At 40.0% G+C, this 26,979-nt stretch overlaps 1 protein-coding gene across 1 annotated transcript in view; it reads left to right on the forward strand.

The window, feature by feature from the left end:
- The window catches only part of SNTB1 (syntrophin beta 1), a 208,622-nt gene that overhangs the window by 85,412 nt on the left and 96,231 nt on the right, over positions 1-26,979 (forward strand). The window contains exon 2 of the mRNA XM_037502188.2: positions 12,556-12,772. Coding sequence (XP_037358085.1) covers positions 12,556-12,772 — 217 coding nt within the window. The remainder of the gene's footprint in view (positions 1-12,555; positions 12,773-26,979) is intronic.

Below are 26,979 nucleotides of genomic sequence, written 5' to 3' on the forward strand. Positions count from 1 at the left end.
TTAGGGTATAGCTGTTAAAATAGTTACTTATTCCCAAGGAAGAGAAATTTTGACTGTGACATGGTAAGGAGTCTGCTGGAATTTTTTTTTTTTTTTTTTTTAATTCTTGGGATCAATTTATTCTTCAGAGAGTACCAAGATCAAGCTTGCCATAGCAAGGCAAGGTCAGAAAAGTCCTGGCCTCAATTTATTTTTTTTCCAATTAGACTTTCTTGCTATTTAGAAGAAATGCCTGTTTTCTGTGTGAATAAAGTAGCTACATTTTTCATTATGTATAACAGCTGATTTGCAGACACATACCTGAAATAGGACTTTATGTGCACTGTTTTTTGGGTACATTTCCTGTACTTACTGGGAACATTTGAACTCTGGGAAAGACTTTAAACTAGCACCTTAAACTTGCAATGAATGTACTCCAAAAGTTTTTAGAAAATAAAGTTAATAACAAATTATTTGAAATCATTTTTATCTGTCCAGTGAAATTTAATTAAGACTCATGCATTTGACCTCTGTGATTCTTTTTTTTAATTTTTTATTTTTTCACATTTTATTTAAATTTTATTTTTTATATTCCCTGTACAATTACAACCCCCTTATTTTGACCCCAAGCCCTCCTTTCCCCGCCCCCCCACTCCCCATAGAGTGTCTCTGGTTCATAGTTGTTTGTTGATTTTGATATTTTCTTTCTTATAGTTATTCTTGAAATTTTTTGAGGGATGGAATCTATAGACACCATTAATCTATGTCCTCTCAGTACTTACTAATATGTGATGAATAAACCTTAAACTCTGTGTGTGTGTGTGCGTGTGCATGTGTGTGTGTGGAGGGTTGTGGGTGTGTGTTGAATTATACTCTGTAGCAATCCTCAGGTTTTAGATTTATGTGCCTTTTCTCCCTAGCATGATTAAAAATCTTCAGATACAGAAACTTTTATGTCCAACTGGTTATCCATCCTGTCTAGTCCACAGAGCACAGACAAGGGGATTATTTTATATCCAGTGAATGAATGAATGAAATTATACTTTCAAATATTTACAATTTTGACAGCTCCTAGAGTTAAAAGAGAAACTGATGTCCTTACAATGCATTTTCTTCTTTAAATCTCTTAACAACAATAACAGCAACAACACTGTAGTCATAGGTAAATTTGAGTGCCAGGTATGTGCCAGGTACTATTCTCAGGATTTTGTGTTCATTTGGAAAATATATTTAATCCTTATAACAATTTTGTGAAGTGGGTCCTACAATTATTAGGTGACGAAACTGAGGTACAGAGAGATTATATACCATGTTCAAACAAGCCTAGCTTAGAGGTGGAAGATTTGGGATTTGAACCTGATCATCTCACACTGGAGCTCAATTATTATACTAACTCATTGTATTGTCTTTATAAGGAATGCATTGTTTTCCTCATTTAACAGATGTGGAGTCTAAGACTCAGGTAGAGGTATAAACTGTCCCATTGTCTTACAGCTAACATGCAGCTAATGAGCATATAATAATAAAGAATGAACAGCATGGTTGTTGACCTTGACCTGCCCTCACTGTATTGGAATCTTTGGGTTGGCTATCTTAATCACATTCCAGAAGGAATATATAATAGCACGTGACAGCTTGAGGGGATTTTAGAGAGAATCTGTTCCTCCACCGAGTAGAAGAATCTTTCACTAACGTAGCTGGGAGATAACAATCCAGTTTCTGTTTGAATGTCACTAGTAATAGGAAACTCACTACTATACAGTGTTTCTTATTTTGAAGCCAGTTATTACCCCTATCATTTACATCCACTGATCATGGTTCTGCAGAGATAAACAAAGTGAGCTTAGCTTAACTCTCATTATTTAGATCCTATAAACTTTCTTTTTTTCTGGGTTCACTGCTAACAATAATAACTGACCCTTATGGTGTTTACTATCCCAAGTTTCTTATATATTTTTTTACTTATATTATTTAATCCTGGCAACAATCCTCTGAGATAAGTAAAAGAACTAACACATGAGGAAACCAACTAATTTGTATAAAGCCACGGAGCTAGGCTATTGAAGAACTAGGAGTTGGACCCCAGCAGTCAGACCCCAAACTTTATGCTTTGTCCTCAAATACCATTCATTTCTGTTTTCTTTATTTTTGAGCCTTTCAAGAGCATTGTCACTCTCCTTACCCTCATTTAAACAATATCTAACCTGGGCCTCCCCAGTGGAGCAGCGGTTGAGCGCTGGGTTGCGAAGCTGACTGCAGCCTCTGCAGCCGGTTCGATCCCCGGCTGCTCCCCGGCCACCGGAGGAGGGTCCCACATGGCGCGCAGACCTCTCCTGCCGCCCGCTGCTCCCCTCAGCAGTGTACTTCGGTCCTTCTGCCTGCTCTGCTCCCCGCTCTGGCTCTGGTGAATTCTCTCACCCTCCCATGCTTCTGACTGTACCCAGTGCATGTATAAACCAAACAAACAAACAAATAATAAATAAATAAATAAATAAGACATGCCTCTAGAAAATTAAAAAAAAAAAAATAAAAATAAACAATATCTAACCTATAAGGACTTCAGGTAGGGATTGAGCAAGGTGGCAAAATGGAAAGCAGTCCTGTCCTCCCTTTTCTGAACACCATATTTTTATCAGTGGGGACTAATGTCTTATGATTTTATTATAACAATCATATCTTGGAACTCCCAAAAACCTTTCTTCACAGGAAATGTTTTTAATACAGTTTTCCTACCTTACATGTTACAGTGATTTTTGTTTTGAATACATACTGACAGAACTTTCCATCATATCCCCATTATATTTCATCTTTTTAGTTGGGTCTGTATAAAGCCATTAAAATCTTAATTTTGCACCTAAGTAATTGGATACCTCTCCCAACAGCTATCTATGGAATCTGAGGTAGTAAAAACTATCATGCTGTCAAACATTAGTCTCTCTATTCCCACCTTTAATTCTCTTAGAAAATGTGGACCAGGAATCCAATCAAATCTGGATGCCAAATGACCAAGATACCAGTAGGTCCAGTCGCCTTTTACCAGGCCTTGTCTTATTCTTTTTGTGAAGCCAACTCAACTTCAACTTTTTTGTGAAGACAACATTTCTATTGTCTCAGTTTAGATGATGCTCAAGATGCTTTGTGTATCTCTGCAGAGCAGAGCCACGATCAGTGCATATAAATTGTGGGGGTAAGATTTGACATCAGTACAAGGAAAGAATATGTAAGAAAAGTGTTTCAGACCAAAAAAAAGGCTTTTTAGTAGCATGATTTCTAAAAATACTATGGTTGGACAGACAAGAATGCTCAGCTGTATGTAGAGATAGCATCCAGAGTGTAAGGAAGGAGAATGGGAATATGAATAGGACTGAAAACTTTGGCGCTGCACAGCTTCAGGTCACATCCCAGCTCTGCCTGTTGCTACTGTATGAGTTTTCCAGAAAGGTGTCCATGCCAAAGAAACCACACAGACAGGAGAGAACATGGCATGTTCAATGATTTTTCTATGCTTTGTATGTAAGCTGTGAAGACCAAAAGGTAAGCAGCTGAGATGAGGCAGGGGTGGGCAGGGACCAGATGTGAGTGGTCCTTAGTGAGTTGAGACAAGTGTCCCTTGTAGAGCAGTGCCCTGCATTTGTCTACTTAATGCCTCTATCCCACCCCCCATCGCACATACATATATACATACATGGGAATATAAGGCACCTGGAGGGCAGGTGAGTCTCCCTTCCTTGCTGAGACAACTCCAACATTCAGAAATGTCTAGCAGAAATTCTTTAAACATTTGCCAAATTAATAGGTAACAACAACAATCCTGCTTCCAGTTTTTCGAATGACTCATGGCATTAGACACTTTCCCTAGGTCTCAGTACGCAGCTCTGGTCACAGTGACCTTGCTTTGTTGAAAGCAGGTCACATAAAATGACTGTCCTGCCTAAATAGGATTATTTTGAAAGAGGTTTTTTGTCATCCTTCAAATGTCTCTTAAAGTCCTATCTTCATGGACCCACCTAGTAGAATGGAATAAAGTAAATATTGGTAAGTGAATGAAAACTTTGATTCTCCTAAACTCCACTGCCAAACCAAAGAAAAAGTAACATGAGTATCACCTCAACCTCATATTTATCAGGTGCCTTGGAGGTTGATAGAGTGGGAAGACACACCTGCCTAAGGCCAAAGAATTTAACACACATTATTGCAGAATTATCGTAGGGGGATGACACAAATGAAAAGATGAGGTAAGAAGTAGTCCTTTTGGGCCTCCCTGGTGGCGGAAGGGGTCAAGCACTGCACTATGAAGCGATCTGCAGCCTCTGCAGCACGAATTCGATCCCCGGCCAGGGAGCAACCCACATGGCGCAGCAGACCTCTCCTGTCTCACCCGCTGCTCCCCTCAGCAGTGTATTTCGTCAGTCTGCCTGTTCTGTTCCCCACTCTGTCTCTGGTGAATCCTCTCACCTCCTGCATCTCTGGCCTGTACCCCAGCTCTTGTATGCATAAATAAATAAATTAAAAAAAAATAGTCCTTTTATGTTGAAAGAAAAGGCAGCTTCCCAAAGAGTCCTAAAGTGTTTGGAGAGTAGGGACCTTATTTCCCAACCTTGACAGGTGGAGAAAATGAATTCTGGGACGTGAAGTGACTTGCCCAGGGCTAGAGAGCTAGTTAGTGGCCGAACTGAAATTCTAATCCAGGTCCCTGGATCCCAAGAGCAATCCTCCTTCTGCCTCACCACTCAGCGTCCTGAGAGATTAGCTGTAGTTTCTGAACAGCTTATATTACCTCTTTCATCATTTCTTGTTCTTTTTGGAAATACTGTGCTCTTCCACTGCATTTTTCCTTTCTAAGATGACCTGGGAAAATGCCACAAAGGGAACACTGTGTCTTACATTGCATTTTACCAGCAAATCCCACTGTCACCAACCTGCCCCCAACTTGAAAGCGTCACCAAAGGTCTAACAGCCACATTTGTTGCATCCAACTGATTCTCTTTCTCCTTCCTTACATTAGAAAATGTACACTTGGGTTCATCCCCTAGAGGAATGAACTATTTCTTTTCCTTCCTGTGATGTGGAAACCTCGTTTTGTTTTTGTTTTGTTTTTCCTTTTTTTTTTTTTTAAGAAGAAAATTCACACATATCAGAGGAAATTGCTGGCTCCCCGGAAACTAGCCTGGTAGAAATGCTGATTGGATTTGCCGAAAGCATTTCCTCATTAGTGGCCTGTGTGTGCTTTTTCTTTCAAATGTCATCTGGCTGCCCCAACAAAGATTTAATTGTGGCTACTTGGGGCCTAAGCAAACTTGAGCTTTACAGAATGTTTTTTCAAATCTTTACAATGGCCTCTCCTCCAAATGAAAAACGAAATACATATTGAAAGTGACTTGGTGGATTATTGGTTTGAAGACCACTTCTTACTGCTCTTCTCCCCCTGCTCCTGCTTTTTGCAAGTGAACACTGGAATTTTAATTGCTCAACCACAGTTTTTAATTCATGATGCCCAGAAAGGGCATGGTTTATTAATTAGTTCTGATGATGAGATGCCCTAAACCTGGGCCTGGCTGTTTCTTGATTGGTTTCAACAGCCCTTTGCCTGAAATTACTCTCTGTAAGCACATGAGGTGTAATTATACAGACACTAGCTGTTCAGTTCTGCCAGGTTAAACCCTCTATTATGAATACATATTACAGTGTCTTAAAAGGCATTTATTGAAATGCCATAGTTTAATAGTTCAGGTTTACAAAATCAAGCTCTCTTATGTTACAGGCAATAGACTCTTAATTGGATGTTTTCTCCCAGTAAATAAAAATGTTGGCTTAAATACACACACACACACATATGCACACATCCAATTAATTTTTTAAAAAGTGTGAGAAACAGTATTGCTTCATGGTTAAAAGCAAGGACTCTGGAGCCAGGCTGCCTGAAGTTGACTCAAGTTTCTGCCAATTTCTTGTGCTCTAACTTGGGCATATAATTTACTCTCTTTAATGCAGTATCTTTGGTAAAATAGAGATGTTTACAATGCCGGTATCATAGGATAGTTGTAAGCTTCTAATGAGCTAGTACACAGAAAACACTTAACAAAGCTCATGGAACCTAGTTGTGTTTTTTTTTTTTTTATTTGCATTTGTGGTGTTATAAAATATGAGTTGTTCAGCATACAGAATTAGGAATGAAAGTTGTCTTCTAATATCCATTTTCTTCTACTGTAATGGCTTCCACTTCTAATTTTTAGCTGGGGTGGGGTATAGAGCTGTCCAGAGTGAAGAGTCTAAGTGGCCCTGGGACTTAAGTTCTGGCCAATATGGTGTGTCAACTTATTAAAATTGCCCTTTAAAGAAGAAAGATGATATGTTATTCATTTCTTCCTCTTTCCTAATGATGGGGATTTGGACATGATGGCCGGAACTCCAGCAGCCATCTTGGGTCATTAGATGGCAGGCTAGAGATACAGAACATGAAAGGAATAGAAGCCTGAGGCCCTGAGCAGAGCTGACCTAGCAGCCATTTTATTTAATTCTAGATATTTGGTAAAAGAAAAACAAACCACAAGAATATTCTCACATTGTGAAATGGAGTACCCATTTCAGTCCATTTCGTCTGAAGGAACACCTTGCCCTCCCTGAATTAGACCACATTCTCATTATTTTTATTGCAATGTGCAGAAATTTCATGACACAAAGAACTATAAAATGGTAACACAAACTCTTCATTTCCTGTTAGAGATACTGCTTTTCCACACCCAAACAAGGCACTCTGCTTTTACTCTCTGTAGGTGGGGAGAAGGGAATTAAACTTAGGCCTCCATTGGTAATTGTGGAGGGACTGTGAGGTAGTAGAATTATGGTCATAACTGATGGTCAAAACTTGGAGAAATTACTTGGACTTTCTTCTAGCAAGAAGGAATATTCTAATTTATTACTTCCCCTAGACCACAAGTTATAGACCCTAGTAGAAATTCAATGGCAACTTTCTTTTTCTTTCTTTGTTATACACAAGATCAAATTTCTCCATTTTTCTGTGCATTTCAAAAAGAAGTAGGACTCCTGATCAAAGCAGTTTTAAACAGGATGTTGTTTTCCTCAAGACTGAGACTGATATGGAAAAAGTTTAGTGACCTTGGTCTATCTTGCTTGGGAACAATGATGATAATCTTAGTCTCCTTGAAATTGAAAACGTGTTTTCTGGTGGTGCCAGAGATCTCTGGACTCATGAGAGTTTTTGCTGAGCCTTCCTAGCAAAATAAGTAAAAGGAAGAGGTGATATCTAAAGCCCTTAAAAGAGCTTTTTCTCATAATTTCTAAGGAAAAGCTAAACCAGTCAGCCTACCTAAGGTATAAAGTGAGATGATGCTACATTTGTGTGTGTCTTGATCGTGAAAACCATAGGTGTTGTTCAGCAAAATCATGTCAGATTTCTAGAACTTGTGGGTTGGTGTCTTTCCATCGGGAAAATTCTTAGTCTTTGTAACATTCTTTCTCTCCTTTCCTTCTGGGGCTCCAATTAAATATATATTAGACCTTCGCACTTCATCCTCCACATTTCTTAATCTCTCTTCCATATTTTCCCTTTTTTTGTAATTTGTATTACATTCTTTATAATTTCCTCTGATCTACAATTTACTCCCTAATTCACTTTTTTATGAAAGTAGCATTTCATTATAGCATTATATGTTTCAGTTGTGCATCTTCGAGAGTTAACATGTATAGATACTACATTAAGTTTAGCAATAAAAAGTTCAATTCTATCCTTCACCCTACCATCATCCTCTTTGTCCCAATTTATTTATTCCTCCCCCCTTCCTTTCTGGTAACCTCTAATTGGTCTTATAACCCAAAAGTTTATTTTCATTTTATTTAGTTCATCCGCTTGTTTGTTTTCTCTATATGCCACATATGAATGAAATCATGCAGTGTTTGTTTTTCCTCTATCTGGCTTACTAAGCATAATATGCTCTAGTTCTTTCCATGCTATTGCAAATGGAAGGATTTCATCTTTCTTTATAGCTGAATAATATTGATGGGCACTTAGGTTGTTTCCAGCTCTTGGTTACTGTAAATAAATTCACAAAAAAACAAAGGGGTATATATGCTAATTCTTTTTTCTGACATGTCTATCTACTGAGTAGTAGTGGTAGTGGTAGTAGTAGTAAAATTACTATTATTACTAAATTTTCTGTTTAGTTATTTTACCAACATGTTAGGTCACTTTTAAAAATAATCTCTGGAAGTTTCTCTCAAGTTTTCGTTCATTCCTACATAGTTGTTTTGTAGTCTGGGGGTGGGCGGAGGGCTGTTACTGCTAGTAGTTGTTCAAGTACTCATGATACCTTGTTACAGTGTATACACAGTCACTTAATTTCATGCTGCTCATTACCCTTGAAAATGACACCTAGGGATGCCTTGATGCCTAGGATGGAATTGCCTTCCTCCAGAAAGGGTTTGCATTTGCTTCTTCCACCTCCTTAAATCAGGTTTAAGATTTATAAGGACAACTTTTCACCGACTCATTTCCCTGCTTTCTCTTCTAGGTTTCAACTGCTTTAAAGCAGGGGCATTTCTCATCATTCTTTATGGACAGTACACTCCTAAGCACATGAAAATTGATAAATGTTAGCTGAGTAAATCTTTGATTTATCACACCTACCTTATTATTTTCTCTGTCTTATTTTCATTTAGTGAGTTAAAAAGATCGCTCTGTATTGAATATCATTTCCGATGGAGTGTACTTTCTTCAAGGCATTGCTATGTCTTCTGTCCTTTGTAAATCCCCCATGTTCTCTGCCACATGGAAGTGATTGCTTGGTAAATATTTGCTTTCAGGGTAAGACTTCCTATATATCCCATGTTTCTGCCTATGAGTGAATCAAACCACACACTTATGGGATTCCTCAGACTTTATATGGATACAGTGTTCCTCAGTTTATCTCAGGCAATGACCCCCTAAGACTCCAAGATCCTTAGTGAAATTACTACTAATATTGTTTTCCACTGGTATAGCCAGTTTCACTTTCCAGTCCTCTTGAAAGCTGACCCCTGGTCCTGCCATCCTTTTGGTCTTAGACTATGTGGCTATCACTGTCTATAAAGTGATGGCTTTATAGCATTAAACCTACTAGCTTCCCATGTTGCATCCTTCACCAAGGTGGGGTAGACAGATTTCATGAGACAATATGATCTGTGATTTTTGGGGAAATCACTTGTTAGCCATGTGCCTCCATATAAGTTAAATGTCTGGACATTGGCATGCTGATGTATAAAATGACACTAGTCTTGCAAAGGACAAGCTATGTAAAGCTCTTAGTCTCAATGGAATTAGAATAGTCCTAGCAAAGTCTGAAAGGCAGAGTTATTTTTTCTTTTATTGCTTTTGGATACATGGATACTCAGCAAATGAAAGATCCATTACTCATTTCTTCTCTGGATCTTAGTTTTCACACACACACACACACACACACACACACACACACACACACAGTTATTTTGAAATTCAGTGTGAGAAGACAGGTAAACCATCTGATTCTTTACTTGCTGTATCATTAGGTATGTGATAAATTTTCCTTCTTTATCTTCTTTCCAAATAGAGATCCAAATTTCCATTCCAGTGGAATCACAATAAAAAATTGTAAACCACAGTACATTATAAAAATACAACTGTAGTTATTAGTTCTATTTTTAAAAATAATAGCTAAGGCCTCCCTGGTGGTGCAAGGGTTTAAGACACAACCTATGAAGCTGTCCGCAGCCATTGCAGCACGAGTTCAATCCCAGGCCAGAGAGCTACCCACATGACGCAGCAGACCTCTCCTGGCTCGCCCGCTGCTCCCCTCAGCAGTGTATTTCAGTCAGTCTGCCTGTTCTGTTCCTCACTCTGTCTCTGGTGAGTCCTCTCACCCCCCACATCTCTGGCCTGTACCACAATTCTTGTATGCATAAATAAATCTTTTAAAAAAATAGCTACACTTTTTAAGACCACATTGAAATGCTACTTTCTCTTTAAAGCCTCCCTGGATTTTCACTTTCATAATCCTCATCCACTACTCCAGCTAAAAGACCAATATTGCATAAAGAGGAGAGTCTTCAAGCCATCTCAGCTCATACTTGAATTTCCTAGATTTCCATAAGTATAACTCCACAATGTGCAAAACAGTGTTCTAGTTTCTGCTAACCACTTTTAGAGATGAAAATTTCCGTATCTTCAAAAAAGATCCTGTTTATTCCTGCTTTGAACAGATTAAATCTGTCCCCCTAAGTTTTCTGCATTTGTTTTTAGGTATGTTTGTGTTCCTTTTAAATATATTGCCCAGAAATAAGCAATATCCCTTAAAATACACTCCCTGTGAATCACCTTTCTTCATTAACCACAACCTGTGCTAGCAGTTTTGTGCCAAACATGAAGCTGTGTTCTCCTAATTGTATTTATATTCAGTTAAAACCTTTGATATCTTCTTTTCAAATAGGTGTTAAAGCCCATATTCTCTGTCTTGAGTTAATATGGCTGGGTTTTTTTTTTATATCTATGATCAGACCCCTTAATATAGCATGCATCTGGGTTATGTTTGGTTTTCTAATTAAATTGTTGTGAACCTAATCTCATGTTCCTAGATCTATTTTACTCATAAGTTCTTCCTAAGTACATATTTTTTTCCTGTTAATACAAGTCATTCTGCTTTGTGCCATAGTTTAGGTACCTGTATTAGGTCACTGTCTCAGGCCGGCTTCCATAGAAGCAGAGCTTCTGTCTGGGGAGTGGGGCAACAACTCTATCGTCTCCAGTTTGGTGGCCTCTTTTGAGCCAAGAGCTGTTTTCCAAAGCAGAAAGAAGCCATGAGTTGTCCTCAGCCAACACTCAGAAGCTGGGCTGGCAAAGGGATCTGATGGGACCCCAACAGCATCCATGACCGTCGCCCATGATTTTGCAGCTCTTTAGAATGGAAACTGCATATTATTTCTTTTTGAAGTCACCATAAACCTGTCTGCATTTCTTTTTTTTAAATTAATTTTTATTTATTTTTTTACTGGCTTCATGTCTTGCACAGTGAAGGTGCTAGGTTGTGGAAATGATCATCAGAGATCTGGAAGAAATCCCCCCTAGCCTGAACTCATTCCAGTCAACTGCCATTTATAATACAAATATTGGGCCTCCCTGGTGGCACAAGGGGTTAAGACGCAACCTATGAAGCTGTCCGCGGCCTCTGCAGCACGAGTTTGACCCCCAGCCGGGGAGCTACCCACATGGTGCAACAGACCTCTCCTGACTCATCCACTGCTCCCCTCAGCAGTGTACTTCAGTCAGTCTGCCTGTTCTGCTCCCCACTCTGTCTCTGGTGAATCCTCTCACCCCTTACATCTCTGGCCTGTACCCCAGCTCTTGTGTGCAAAAATAAATAAATCTTTTTTTAAGAAAAGTTGATGTTTAAAAATATATATAATACAAATATCCATAGAAATTTAGTCAAATTCTACCCCATCCCCATACACACAAACAGCACAGAGCCAACTGAAAGGGTGACAGAGAGAAGGGTGGATATGAGTTTTTATTGTATGTTCCAAGACTAGCTGCTCTGCCAACTCAAAAGTTGTTGAAGAACCAAATGCTCAAATCAGAGTAGGCAAATAATTTCTTAAGATCAAGGTAAATATATCCAAGAGAATTTCAGTCTGTTCTACTTAGCTCTTAAACTACGTTTTTTTTAATTTTGGAAAAGCAATCTATGCATGCAGCTACTCATATGTATATGCATAATATGAAAGGTTAATAAATGAATAGTAAAGGTCTGTTTCTTCATCATGACTCTTATTTACACTCTCCAGAACTAACTATTGTTAGCATTTTGTGCTTCTATGCATAAATAGTTGTTGATATATAAGTGTATATATATTTATGATTTTATGTATAAAGATTATAGTATATGTACTTCTCTTTTTTAATTAATAGATTTTATAGCTATTTCTATGTCACATATCTATATCTGTGTCATTTTAGAATTTTTATGACTTTTCTAAATGACTGTATAGATGTTTTACAATTTATTTAATTTGCCCTCTTTTTAGCAGACTTTAATTTGCTCCTGATTTTAGATCTATAAATAATGTTTCTGTCATTATAGATTTTGCCATTACAGAATAAATGTTCTTCTTATGTATTTCTTTGCATATATGTTTTTATTATTGTTAAATTGAAAAGCCTTTCTTCTCAACAACAACCAAAAAAATGCTGTAATATATAATGTGACTTCTAGATTCTATACATCCATATTGAATAATTGTATTTTTCAGCTGCAGTTAAGCTTTCTCATTTATCTTTACCCACTTGTTTTTCAGCACCTTTCCCAGAAAGCAACATATAATCAGAAAAAAGTTGTCATAGTTGAAAACTGCTGAAAATAATTCTCAAGTTCAGGTCATTACAATGTCTAGTTCTAAAAGTCACTTTGGTATATAATTTAAATAACAGAATATTTTCAGAGGAAGAGAAATTCAGAACCAACTTAAGAGTTTTTTAAAACAGCAGACAGACTTTCCAGAAATTCAGCCCAGTTATACTTAAAAGTGTTTACTGTTGTCTTTTCCATGCAGTGAAGTACATGCGAGAAGCCACACCCTATGTGAAGAAAGGCTCCCCAGTATCCGAGATTGGGTGGGAAACGCCTCCTCCTGAGTCCCCTCGGTTAGGGGGCGGCTGCTCAGACCCTCCGTCCTCGCAGTCCTTCTCGTTCCATAGAGACCGGAAAAGCATCCCCCTCAAGATGTGCTACGTCACTCGGAGTATGGCCTTGGCTGACCCTGAGAACAGGTAAAGAGAACCAGAGCTCTCCTCAACACCCCAGCAACTCTGTGGCCTCTGAGGAGATTAAAAGGGGGCTGTGCAAGCCAGACAACTCCTGGCTGTCCTCTTCCATCCTTCTTTCTCTCTTTCACGCTCATGAACTAGCTGTATCCTGAGCGCAGGTTCTGGTCATGGCTGATGAATTAGAATCAGCTTGTTGGGCCTGTCATTGTCGGGGTATGTGACTTGCGGGCAAGTTTCTCAAACCACTGAACCTTTGTTTTGTCACCTGTGAGATGGAAATAATCGAATTTATTGATCCCTCATTGGGTTGTGAGATTTTTTTTTTTTAAGATTTATTTATTTATACAAGCACTGGGTACAGTCAGAAGCGCGGGAGGTGAGAGAATTCACCAGAGCCAGAGCAGGCAGAAGGACCGAAGTACACTGCTGAGGGGAGCAGCGGGCGGCAGGAGAGGTCTGCGCGCCATATGGGACCCTCCTCTGGTGGCCGGGGAGCAGCCGGGGATCGAACCGGCGCCTCAGAGGCTGCAGGCAGCTTCGCAACCCAGCGCTCAACCCTGAGCCACCAGGGAGGCCCTGGATTGTGAGATTTAAGTGAGGAAATCAGTGTGAAATTCTTAGCATAAATATAAGATGCAGATTATTAACACAATAGCAGTAAGCAAGCCCACCTCTCTGGCCCTCTGTCGTTCAGCTGCGCACTTAGAGGGCTTGAGGAGGGGTCCTTAGCACTGTTTTCTGCTCGAGCCTCTCGTTATACTCAAGAGGGCAAAAAGGAGTGACTTTGGCCCAAGGCTGCTGTGTACTTTTCCAAAGTCTGCGCATGAGTTCACATGACACAGGATATACATCACCCAGTACTAAGACAACCAGCCAGGAGGAGTAAATATTTGGGGTCCCTCATCCCCAAAATATCTTATTAGCCTATCTGAGCCGAAAACAACATACATCTTGAAGGAAAATAAGAGCTATGCAGAGAAGAGAGAAAGTAATTGAGCCAGCAAATGGGGAATCTTAGTGACCTTTGCATCCACATTAAAATGCTAAAAATAGGAGCAACTCTACTGGCGTTTATTCATAACATGTGTGGGACAGCTGCAACCCACCCCAGCAGGAAGGATTTGGCTGGGCTCAGAGTAGCTGATGGGGAAAAGCCAAAGGGAATAGAGGCCAGGAGAAAGTTGTCTCTTTGGCTCCAGCTCAGTACTTTTTTGTTCTCTTCCCAGTAAGCTCACTCTAAGGAGCTGCTGCAGCCCTTCTGATTCCAGCCAGCTCCTCACCCCTCCTAGGTCAGTTATATCTGCACAGGGACATGCACGGAGACCCAGAGAGTATTACAAATGATGTGTCGGGGCAGGCGGATGGGGCAGAAGGCAGAATTCCTTCAGGAGCCCCTCCTCTCTGCTCAGTTTCCTCCACCTCTGTTTCTGCCGATTTTCTGGGCCCACAGGTGATGTCCTGGTTACTCTGAGTTTCCACTTCCCTATCCTATCAAATGAGTCTTTTTTCCAAGAATCTGATGTCTAAGGTTTCCAATCTGATGAATTCATAATTTATCAAGTGCCTATCTAGTGTGAGGCATTATGCTAATTGCCCCAGACTGGTGAATGCAAAGTGGCAGCTCACAGGTGTAATCAGCCCATGTATATGTTTCCTAAATGGTCTATCCAGTATTTTAAAGAAATCTGAATTCATTGCCCATTGAATAATTGGGAAATTTTCTATTAAAAAGCCAGATTTCTGCTTTTTTAGAAAAATGGGAAGATGTGATGATTTATTAGCCCCGTGGTGTTGCAGGCAGGACTCCAAGCTGCAGGAACCTAGTAGAGGCTTCTCCTTTGACAAGAAAGGGAACTCTCCTGTCATTTTTACTGCTTTACCTTCAAGGGATCCAGCAAATTACCTGCCTAGTTCTCCACTTTTCCTGCCTAGTCCTTGAACTTGTAATGTTCTTAGTCCTCTTAAAAGCCTTCTGAGTTTCTCACATTTTCCTCATTCTACAGTTTAAAAAACAGGCTCAGTACCTCTAGAAGCTCCAACACCTTAAACTAACATGTAACTGGACTTCAAATTCATCCCTCTAGAATGGATGGTGGCATCAGTTTGCCAGTATCAGAAACATATAAAGAGATCAGAAAACATAGAATCTTTTAGAAGTGATTAATGTATTGGGGAGAGAGTTCAAGTAGATGATTTTTAGGGTTCATTCCAGCTGTGGGCTTTTAATGCTCTAACTTTTCTTGTACTTATTTATATCTTAAATAATATTTTACAATAAATCATATACAATATTATCAACCAGTGTTGTCTCAATCAAACAATAAAATTATATAAAGAAAGAATATTTTGGGATGCATCAAACCTTAGCTCAAATATTGGAAACTTCTTTATGTGTTTGCAGCCAGTAGCAGAGAATGTGGTTTTAATCTTTCATATTGATACTCTTCCCATCCATCATGGATGACTGAGTGTAGGGCCTCCCAGGTGGGCAGGGGGAAGCTGTCTTGCTAGGGTGTTGGAACTCAGAGGTCAGGACTGAATGTGAGAATCCTGCTAAGATAGAAGGGCCCAGGAGGATGCTTCAGTCCAGACCAATCCAAACTGTTGCTAATAAGTTTAAGGGCTGAGCTGAGTCTTTACCCTGGCTGAGGGAGACAATTAAAAAGAAAAGTCTTTTTGGGCCTCCCCTGGTGGCACAGCGGTTGAGTGCTGGGCTGCGTGAGGTTGCCCACAACCTCTGTAGCACCAGTTCGATCCCCGGCCGCTGGCAAGGGTCCCACAAAAAAAAAAAAAAAAAAGAAAGAAAGAAAGAAAGAAAGAAAGAAAGAAAGAAAGAAAAGTCTTTTTGCACAATGTGTGCATTTTCATCTTGGTTATATTCCCCAAACAATTCCCACCCCACCCCCTTATTTTGACCCTAATCCCTCCCCCCCACCCCCCGTAGTATGTCTCTGGTTTATAGTTGCTTGTTGATTTTGATTTTTACTTTATTATTAGTCTTTTTCCTGGTCCCTTAGTTAGGTTTTCTAAATTCCTGCTATGAGTGCATACATTGTGCAAAAATGAAAAATGATGTAAAAAATATATAAAATAGAAAAAGTAGTATATTTCTTTTAGATTGGGGTGAAGGTAAATGAACACATCATATAATGTTATTAACCAAGGTTTACTCAATAAACATTGGAAAAATGTGAAAAAAAGAAAAAGAAAAGAAAAATCTTATGGTATTCTGGTTACATGTTCAGCAAAGTGGAATGTATAGATCAGAAATGTGGGCTCTGCAAAATCCAGTGTTGCTGAATACAAGAGAAATGTCTGAGAGTGACTTTTTTTTTTTTTGCCTACTGATAGGTAAATAGCATCTCATCATTTTTTTTTCTTTTTACAAAGGTTTTTATTTTTAAAGATATAGGAATGGGCTAAGCATTCCAGGCAAATGCAAACTCATAAGAATAAGCATGGGTTTTGACCTTCATATATGACATGGTAAAATGCAGACTAAAAAGCACAAAACAAGTCAAAGCAGGTCTAATTTTATGGTAGTGGCCAGAGTTCATGAGGAATACGCAACAATTATGCATCCACACCAAAGGACATGACAGGGGCCTGTATAACAGAAACTGCAGAAACACACTAATATTAGGTCATTTAACGTATTTCTTTCAGTCTAAGACAGGGCAAGGGGACAAAATATAAATAAAAATGTAAAAGATCCAAACAACAAAGTCAATAAGGGAAATTGGCTGCATGGCAAACTTGGTACTCTGATAATAAAGAATACACTTTTTTTTTCAAACTCACATAGAACATTCAAAAAATTAATCTTAGATTAGGTCACCAGAAAATGCAATAAGTTCTATGACGCAGAAACAATATAACAAAATCCTCTGATAGTAGTGGCATAAAACTAAGAAATCAGGGCCTCCCTTGTGGTGCAAGGGGTTAAGTCTCAGCACTATGTAGCTATGGGCAGCCCCTGCAGTATGAGTTCTTTTTTTTTTTTTTTAATCAGGAAATTCCTGATTTCTTTATTTTTTTTTAGATTTTTTTTTTTATTTATACAAGAACTGGGGTACAGGCAGAGGCATGGGAGGGTGAGAGAATTCACCAGAGACAAAGTGGGGAGCAGAACAGGCAGATTGGACCGAAGACACTGCTGAGGGGAGCAGTGGGTGAGGCAGGAGAGGTCTGCTGCGCCATATGGGTTTCTCCCTGGCTGGCCGGGAATCAAACCCGCGCTGCAAAGGCTCAGACAGCTTCACAGTGCAGCGCTCAACTCGCTGTGCCACCGGGAGGCCCTGCAGTATGAGTTCAATCCCCAGCCAGGGAGTAACCCACATGGCGCAGCAGACCTCACCTGCCTCACCCTCTGCTCCCCTCAGCAGTGTATTTCAGTAGATCTGCCTGTTCTGCTCCCCACTCTGTCTCAGGTGACTCCTCTAACCTCTCAGCACCTCTGACCTATACCCCAGCTCTTGTATGCAGAAATAAATAAATCTTTGGGGGAAAAAACTAGGAAATCAGTAATGCGGATAAACCAAAGAAAGTCTTTCTTTGTGGATTTTTGAGAGTTCCCTATTGAATAATTCTTAGGTCAAAGGGGAAACATATGCTGAATTTGAACATTTATTAAAAAAATAATGCATATATTAAATATGAAAGAGAAAGAAGGGAGAGTGTGCACTCTGGAGTCAGCTAGACCCAGAATGGAATTTTAGTTCCACCACTTTTTGTGAATTTAAGCAAGTATCTTATTAATTCAAATAGCAACCCTAGGGAGTAGGCATTCTAATCCGTATTTTATAGACAATGAAACTTAGTTCAGAAATGAGAGGTGAAGCAAATGGTGGATTCAAACTCAGACTTGGCTGACCCCAAGCCCAATTTCTTAATCACAGTGCCTCATTGCTTCTGACAGGCAACTAGGAGAAGAGTTCGCCTTGACAGTAAGCACCAGGACCAAGAGTTAATGATCTCTTGCATGTTAAAACCTGAGAGCTGATGACAAATGCCACAGCATCTTGGGGCTAATCCCCCTCGGTTGGTGACACACAACTACTTAGAGTTTGCCTTAAAAACTCTAATGTTCGATTTCTCAAATAGAAACAGTCATAGAACAGCAGGCAGAACTGCTGCTCTTTCTGTGAAAAAGGTCACCCAGCAGGCACTGAATTCACAAGAATATGTCACTGCGACTGGTTGTCAATGATTGCAACATATTTTTTTATCTGCCTCTTAAATATCTCTTGTTTTTCATTCAGCGCTTCACCTTCCCAGCCACTGCCCTCGTCCAGGCCCACATTCTCAGTCCTTCAGACTATTTAAGTACATTTCCTACTGGGTTCTTCACTTCTAGTTTACTCCTTTCTCTCCCACACCAGCACTCCCTGCCCCAGTAGCCAAAAGAGGATGAAACACTCAAAGTTTACCCATTTGATCAAAATGGCTCCCTGCCACCTTCATGGATTACAAAACTCCTCAACATTGTGTGAAAACCCCATGACATTTTAGCTCTCCCCCTAACTGTCCAGCTTCTCCCCATCCCATTCTGACAACTCCCTCTTTACCCTTTAAGTCTCAGCTCAGGTGTTTCTACAGCACAGGTGTTTATGTATAGATCCATTCATTTTAGCACCCATCACGACTTGCAATTTTTTTTCTTAAACACCTGCCATGTTCTTAAAACCATAAGAACCCTGAGGTCTGGAGTACCGTGTTGTCATTTTAATACTCCAGCTTTCTAGATCTTTGCTGGGTGCAAAGCAAGCATTCAAAAGTGTATGCTATATTAATAAGTGATGACTTTCTTCTTTACCTGTATATTTTTGTTGTTTTTACCTTTTCTTTTTCTTTAAAGATTTCTTTATTTTTTATTTATTTATGCAAAAACTAGGGTATTATTTATACAAGAACTGGGGTATAGGCCAGAGGTGCGGGGTTGGGGGTGAGAGAATTCACCAAAGACAGAGTAGGGAGCAGAACAGGCAGAGCTACTGAAATACACTGCTAAGGGGAGCAGCGGGTGAGACAGGAGAGGTCTGCTGCACCATGTGGGTAGCTCCCTGGCTGGGGATCAAACTCATGCTGCAGTGACTGGCGATAGCTTGATAGTACTGAGATTTTAACCCCTGTGCCACTAGGGTAGCCCTGTTCTTACCTTTTCAATTTTTTTTTAATTGCCCACTACATAACCTTAAGAATAAGAGAATAAATAAAAGCACAGATCTGGAAGTCTCAGGAAACTTACAGAGACTAGTACAGTCCATTAAGCAACATAGTGTGTATTAGTAACAGACTTCACTGTAGATCTTCATGGTTAAATTATGGAGCAAAGCCCACAACCTTTCCTTAAAAACAGTGTATTTAATGGTGTACAAATGAAGAATTCCCAGAAGGTACTGTTGTGGTCTCAAACAGAAGAGCTGTAGTCAGCACAACTGACTACATTGCTACATTCTATAAAGACACCTGGCTATGTTCCTCAAAGATGTCACTGTAATCCAGCACCAAGATCCAGCCACAGAAGGTCAGACACCTGATTAAGTAACAGAATATCAATGATATATTTCTAAGAGGTGAACTCACATTAACTAAATAAGCCAGGATTCACTTGTGATGGGCAGTGTAATTGTCAAACAGAAGCACACACTCACATGGGAGTCTCTGTCTGTCCTCCCCTCGTGGATAGGCTGTATTGGAACATAGGTGTAAATATACACAGAATACCAGAACACCAATTCCTCGGGCAGTATCAGCTTTTGAAACAGTCCAAGCAATGTATTCTCTGCATGTAGGCCAGCCGTGTGAGAAGTAAAATTGTCACAAAGTCATTTGGTGAGTGTGGAATCAATACAAGAAATATTCATAAACCTTAGAAAACATATTTTAGACAGGGAAGCTGGAAGTTATCCCTTCCCAGATCAGGAGATCTTGCCAAGATGACCACTATGTTAATTTATGCTTTGCTGAGACTCCCATCTCCTTGGGGCTGTGCATAAATAGGCCAGGGTTACCCCCACGTGGTTTTTCTCTGTCCTTTTATGTCTAATCAACCCTTTCGGTTCACAGTCTTGTTCCTGATGGGAACCACGCAGTGGATTTATTATATGTTTAGTAAGTTAAATCTCTCCCTAACCCCAACTCCTGAAGGTGTTCCCATATCACCTTATTTGGAGTTTTAGATGATTGATAATACTTGAATTACACTTTTATAGATAGTCTTTTGTTGATTATAAGCAAAAAAAAAAATCCTTATTTTCTTTTTTACTAGTTTAACCTTATCTCCTCCTTTTCCCATATACTATGGAGTTTTCAACGGTGTCTTTAGACTTGGATTAGTATTGAAAACTCCCCTCCTAGAATTCTAGAATGAAAACTCATGAATCAGAGTCCTCTCTCTTCTTTCCACAGCAAGTCCTTGTTTCTCCTGCTAAAGGCTCACAAAATACATTATTTCCTTGGTTGTGTTTTCTTCATTCTTAACTGCTCATATTGTGAAGGCCTCATAACTGAAACTACTGCCAGCAGACCATGTGAGACTTTACAGTTTTGAAAAGAAAGGGAAAAATCTAAAATCAGTTGTTAATGCTACTGTTGTAAGTGGACACATATCTCATTTCAAAACTGAACGCCAAATTGATGCTAATATCATTGAAAAATGCCAGAGTTGTAATTTAAAAATAAGGGGTTGATCTGTTGCTTATTCCCTCATCTGCCACGTATGCTCCTTCACTTTAGGTGAAGTACCTGATCTCTCTGAACCCCAGGTCACTTATCTATAATGTGAGGCTAACAGTAGTGACCAGTATGACCATTGTGATGATTTGGCTACTTACTGTGGCCATCCTCTGATTCCTGGTAGCATAACTATAGCATAAGTGTAGCATCCAATCAAAACATCCTCATTCCTCATTTCTGGATGCAAGGGGAATTTCTTTTTCCCCAGTAGAGAACTGCCAAGTCATCTCCCCAAATTCTTGAGCACACATTGTTTTGTAAACCATCCATTCATAGGAGTTTTTTTTTTTTTAATAAATTTTATTTTTATATTCCCCATACAATTGCAACCCCCTTATTTTGACCCCCAGCCCTCCCCTCCCGCCCTCTACCCCCATAGAGTGTCTCTGGTTCATAGTTTTTTGTTGATTTTGATTTTCACTTTCTTATAGTTATTCATTTTCCTGGTCCCTTATTTAAGTTTTCTAGATTCCTGCTATGAGTGAGACCATCCGGTATTTTTCTTTTTCTTTCTGGCTTATTTCGCTGAGCATGATCCCTTCCAGCGCCATCCATGTTGCTGCAAATTGCATGTGTTTATCTTTTTTGAATGCTGAGTAATATTCCATGGTGTATATGTAGCACATCTTCTTGAGTTTTTAACTTTTTGAGATTTTTTGGCTCGGTGCAGGAAATTCAGTACCAAATCCCCAATTCAGGGATCACAGGCCTTAACAATCATAGTGCATCAAACTCCAAGTCATTGGCCCACACCACTCCCAACCCCCAACCTGCCATTACTCCTCTCTGCCTCCTTTCCCCAGAGATGCCTTATTATCCACTTGAATTCTCAGTCCTCTGCTTTTCAGTCCTCCAACCCCTTTCTCCCTTAGACCTAGGACTTTCCTTTTCTGTCTTGCAAGCTTTGTGCCACATTAAAGCAGAAATGAGGTGGTTTTTTTCCCACTAGTTTTTTTTTTTACTAGTTACTTGTATCTTATCAAGGAGTTTGTAGTAGACGATTTCTGGATTTGGGTGGACCACCAATTTTTAGGAATTGGAAGCCTCTTCACAAGCTTTGGAATCACTTGTAATTGGCTTTGTTCTGTCTCACCCCTTCCTGGAAGGATGTTGGACCTCCTGAATTGATTTTCTGAGCCTGTTTCTTGCTCTATTATGGCCATCCCAGTTTTTACTTCATTTTTTTTGACTTTTCATGAGTACATTTGTCTAACTTTAGCCCGTCTTATTTTAACTCCTTTTGTTCTCTGAATGTTCCTTTTTAGTAGAATTTTGTTCTAGTCCCATCGTTGCCATATTTTTCTCCTAATTCTTGGAGAGTATTAATCAGTTTCATTGTTTGTTTGTACTCTTAGTTTTTCCAGTTGCCTTTTTTTCTGTTTATTTGGCTGTTCCTTGCTGCAGTTTTTCCTTAAATGTCTGATGATCCTTTGCCATCTGCTCATTTTTCACAAAGTCAATTGCGAGAACACAAAGTCAGTTGGAACCTATATGTGGGAGGTAGTGGGGGTGCTTATCAATTGGTGAGAATTCATGCACTAGTGCTTGGTGAGCCAATTCTGCCAAGAGACCCTTTCCACTTCTACAAATATCCATGTTTGGAAGTTTCTCTGGGTGCATGGAGTGGCTCAGAGGGGAAGCATTCCATGAGAAGGTGAGGAAGAAATAGAAGAGCCCCTTTCTGCTGGCGCTCTGAGAGTCCTACTACTCAGCTTGCAGATCTCACTGAGGAGCGTGCCTTTTAGTCCTGTGTCCCCGCTAACCGTCTATCTGGAGATCCCTGTGGAGAATCCTAGGTCCCTGTGGATTGTGAAGAGCCAAAAGGCTCACCCCTTGCTGGAATCCTCTCTGTGACTCATTGGGTTGTAACTTCTTCAACTCCTCCTCCATCCTGCAGCCAGGTATCTGGCTCCATTGCTGTCTGTCCTTCCAACACATATAAAACTCTCGCCTCTTAGTTCCTTGTGGGTTACACCTATTTTACTGGGCTGTTATAAGGGAAAGAAGTGAGTGTGAATTGCCAAGCCACTGTGTTGTTCTTAATTATTATCCTTGTATGCAACAAAATGCACAAAAGGTTCATTTTAATGAGCTTAAAGAACATTTTCACACCCTTGTTATTTTTAAGACACTGTTTCCTCCGTAGGTAACTTGGCTATGCATCATGATTATCATACATTTCTATTCAGTGGGAGATGAATTAGTAAGGTTTTCCTGGCAATGGTAAGCTAGTTAAAAAGGAAACATAACTATTTTTGATTAACTCAGAAAAAGAGTTCAGGGGAGGGCCCGCAAATGCACACCCATGATTTTGCCAATACACAATAAATTGAGTTCATTGTAGCCCTGTCCAGTGCCTTTAAGCACCATTCCAAGAAAATCTCAGTTTCCCCTCTTCAAAGAGGACTTTGAAGGTTGAGCTTGACCATCTGGGTGCTGGGAGATTTTTGCTCATGTTGATTCTCGATGTTTAGGTCTTCATCCTTTGCTCTTGGTACATGAAGTGACTTGCAAAAAGTTGCCCTAGAATTTTCCATCAGAGATAATGAAGTCTCTGACCACACCCCTGATGTCATATTGAGGATATCCTCTCTTCCAGCAGCCCTCTCTACCCTGGGTAGGAAAAAAAGAGAAGGGTTCCCAAAGAGGACCCTGGCTTCTCCACCTTCAATGTATGAGTGGAATTTTATTTTCCTTAGTGGATCATAGACTAGGGGGACAGAAAGCAGCAGATACATTGAGCTGTCCTACTTGGCCCCTCTGACAGGGTCAGAGTTTGTTGACAGATACCCCTTTGTTCCTAAGTAATTCTAGAATAGGAATTTTGATATTGCCAGTCTGTTAACCTCATTGAGATTTCTTTCCTCAAATGGTTGGCTTTTAAATAGATAGTTTTGATCCCTCATGTTCACTGCTAGATGCTGAGGCTGCAGCAGCTATAGAGTTTGCTCCTTGCCATGGCTTCCCCCCAGGTAGGCAGGATGCACAAGTAAGCTGGTAATTATTGAGCAGTGTTATAGAAGGTGATGAAGGAAGCAAAGGATGTTATGTCCTATCGCAGGGGAAACACCTAATCCGATGTTCTTTCTTGAGAAGGGGGTAGGTGGTGGCAACAGGGAATGATTGTCAGAGAAAGTGGTATCTATGCTGAGACTTGAATATAAAATAGAAATTAGCCAGGTCAAATGTTACAGTAGGAGGACAGAGAGGGTGTTTGTTAATGGAAACGGAGTGAGTCTAAGCACTGAGGCAAGAACCACTGGGGTTCTGTTAAGGAACCGAAAGTTTAGTCTCTTTGGAGCCATCTGTAATGAGAATGTGTCAAGAGTCTGGAGAGCTTGTGGCCAGCAGAGTAAAGTGATTTTATGGTTTGAACTTTGTCCTGGGAGGGGTGGCGAGCAGTTAAAAGATATAACAAAGATTCCTCTGGCCTCACAGAAAGTGTGGATGGGAGGAGGCAAGACTGGATGCTGGGGAGGCAGTTCAAGGGTTATTAAAAATTCCAGTGAGTAATAATCCAGGCTCCTAGCAGAAGACAGCAGTAGCACTAAAGAGAAATCAGTAGCACTAAAGAGAAATCAGATGAATTTGAGAGATTTTATGAGCTCGGCTCTGCAAGAGTTCATGATAAGCTGTGCTTGGAGAGATGAGGAAAAAGAACGAGTCCAGAACTGATTTTGCTCTGTCTTCCCTGAATATGGAGTCTGGTCACCACACCCCTGATCACTAGCTCCCGGATTATTCCACGGGACCTGGGTGAATTGGATGGACAACTAGGGTGTGTATGTGAAGGGTGGGGTTAGTTGAGTTTAGGCCTTTGGGGATATTGCCTAGATTGAGAGTCATCTAGTAACTGCCTTTTGACAGTTTTTATGCCCCCAACTGGGGTTTCAAGTAGGTTGAGGCCAGCAGCATATCCTGTTTTTCTCTTGCATTTGCCACAGTTCTTAGAACAGTAAGTAGAAATCACTCATTAAATATAAAGGCAGTTGAACAGGTGTGGGGCCAGGATCCAGCCAGCACACAGTGTCACTCTTGAAGGGTTAACTAAAGAGTTTGACGAAGGGGCTGTTTGCAGAAGAGGAACCCAGCGTGGATGAGAAATCTAGAAAACCCTCAGGGCTTAGCAGTAAGGGAAATTACTCCCACCCCTGGGACTGCTGAGCAAGGGAGCAAGTTGCTGCAGCCTGGGGAGGACAAGGGTCCTGGGACACTAACAGTGGGTAGGGTTGGGGTAGGTGGACACCCCCAGCTTTTCTCTTCTCCAGCCCTAGACTCTCCTGTCAGTGCATCCCATTGGCTGCACCTAAGTGGAAGTCAAATGCTGCAGAGCCTCAGTGATGCCATTTTGTTCCTGGAGAGTCCCACATCCCAGCTCAGAGCAAGAGAATGAATCTGGAGGCACAATTCAGAAAAAGCTACCAATGTGTATTTATTTTCTGCCTTTTTGAAAATAAGTCTGATAGCTATATGGCAAGTGATAACTAGGGCTAAGAAAAATGCGGTTAACCCAAACACTCCATTTCCTGACCTTGTTGAGTGAAAAAATCTTGGATGGCCCAAAATCAATATTTATAGGTTTCTGTTTCATAAAAGGTGTTATGCCTCATCTAGAGTTTTGATCAAGGTTTCTTTTATCCATGGTGATACGAGCTGGCTGTAAAGGTGACAATTGGGGAGGTGCAGAGAAAAACATTTGATTTCCATCCAGCTGGAAGCTGCAGAGGACAAAGCAACAGAAAACGGACTGGGCATCTTAGCTAAGAAACTACCTTGATGATGAATTATTGTGCTCACCTCGAAAGGAGGTCTAGAAGAGGGTTCCCTTCCACGATCACAAAGCTGGGGCAGGAGAAGGCACAGGTGAGGTGCTGCAGTCACCACACCATGCTGATTTCACAGCAAAATATCCATTAAAAGGCAACAGATAAATCGAAGGAGATGAGAGGAGGGGATCAGGAACATTTGAGCAGTAACTGTTGACCAGTGGGAATCAAAACTGGACATGGCAGCATCTCTTTTGAGGTTAATGTGCTTGCATCTAAAATGTGAGTTCACTTTCCCTTTATAGACACACTTTCACTTGTCATGTGCTGTGGATTCCCCTCCCAGGGCAAAATCCTGTCCTCCGTCTCTTTTATGAAACACCCAGCAAAGGCCAAGTCGGGCAATTTGTTTTTGTTTCCTGTATTGTTAAATATTCAGGCAATTGGAAAATATTTCCTCATGTTACCTGGAAACGAAATATTAGATTCTCAGAGTTCTTTTTTCAGACTCTCTGGCAGTGATTTTTGCTGGATGCACTGTGTTCACAGGATGCATTGTAAAATGATTGATTTTTAGGCCAGCGCAACCTGAATGCCATTAGTAGCTTTCCTACTCCCTGTCTGGGCAACTTTATTTGCTTTACTTCCTTGACTTTTAATTTTTTCTATATAAAAGAGTTTATATATTAAATGAACTGCTCTTTGCCTAGTGCCTGGGAGACAGAGTATTACTCAGCAAATGTAATCTCTATTTACATTTTTGTTTTTCAACAATATCCATCCTTATTAAGATTGCCAAAGGAGTCTGTCATTGTCATGAAGATGTGTTAAGAATTTTTTTTAGGTCATTTTTATTAAGTACTGCAAAACCCTGGATAAAATATTGAGTTAAAATGTATAAAACAGCCTTTTGGGTAGATGAAAATCATATCATGATTTTATGTTTCTATCTGATACTGCATCTGTAGAAGCTGACAGTTTGAAGAACTGGGTCAATTTGAAATAGTATCTTTGGATTAATTTCTCCAGGAAAGATCAAAACAGGACTTGAATCACTAAGAAGGGGTAGAATCCTACCAAGGCCACATATGGTTATATAGAAATATTCCAGTAAGTCTTGATGGCAGAATTCTCTAGCCAGCTGTAAGATATTTAGAGAAGGAGAGTGAAAGATGAAAAGCATGCCTGAGCCAGAGTAGGAATTTGAACCAAAATATTTCTGCAGATACCATAGAAATCCCGGGATCCTGTTGACTTCAGTAACATTAACTATCCAGGCTTCACAAAGCTATCTTTGATATCATTATCAAAGCTATCAAAGATATCATTATATCTCTGTGCAAAGTTATGGCAATATTGCTCATGGGTGACCAGTCACGTGAATCTGGTTCCTTTTTCTAGTTCTGCAGATTTTTCTGTTTTGTTTCTTCTCTTTCGGACTCGTTCAGAAGGTAAAAGTATACCATTCTGAGGCAGATGCTAATAGAGAAGAACTATTTGGTACATATCAGCATTGAGCTAAGTGAATTAACCAAACCATCATTAAAAATCAATGTTCGTGGAGCTGAGAACTAACAAAGTATTGCTCTCTTAGAAATCCGCATGGTCACTTGGAGATCAGAAGAACTGAGGTTTCCATCCATCTCTTTGTGATTCTGAACACCTAATGTTACCTCTTTATGTCCCAGTTAATCCATCTCTAAAATG

The sequence above is a fragment of the Talpa occidentalis genome, unplaced genomic scaffold, assembly GCF_014898055.3.
Source record: "Talpa occidentalis isolate TD23 unplaced genomic scaffold, MPIMG_talOcc4v2.1, whole genome shotgun sequence".
NCBI classification, from domain to species: Eukaryota; Metazoa; Chordata; class Mammalia; order Eulipotyphla; family Talpidae; genus Talpa; species Talpa occidentalis.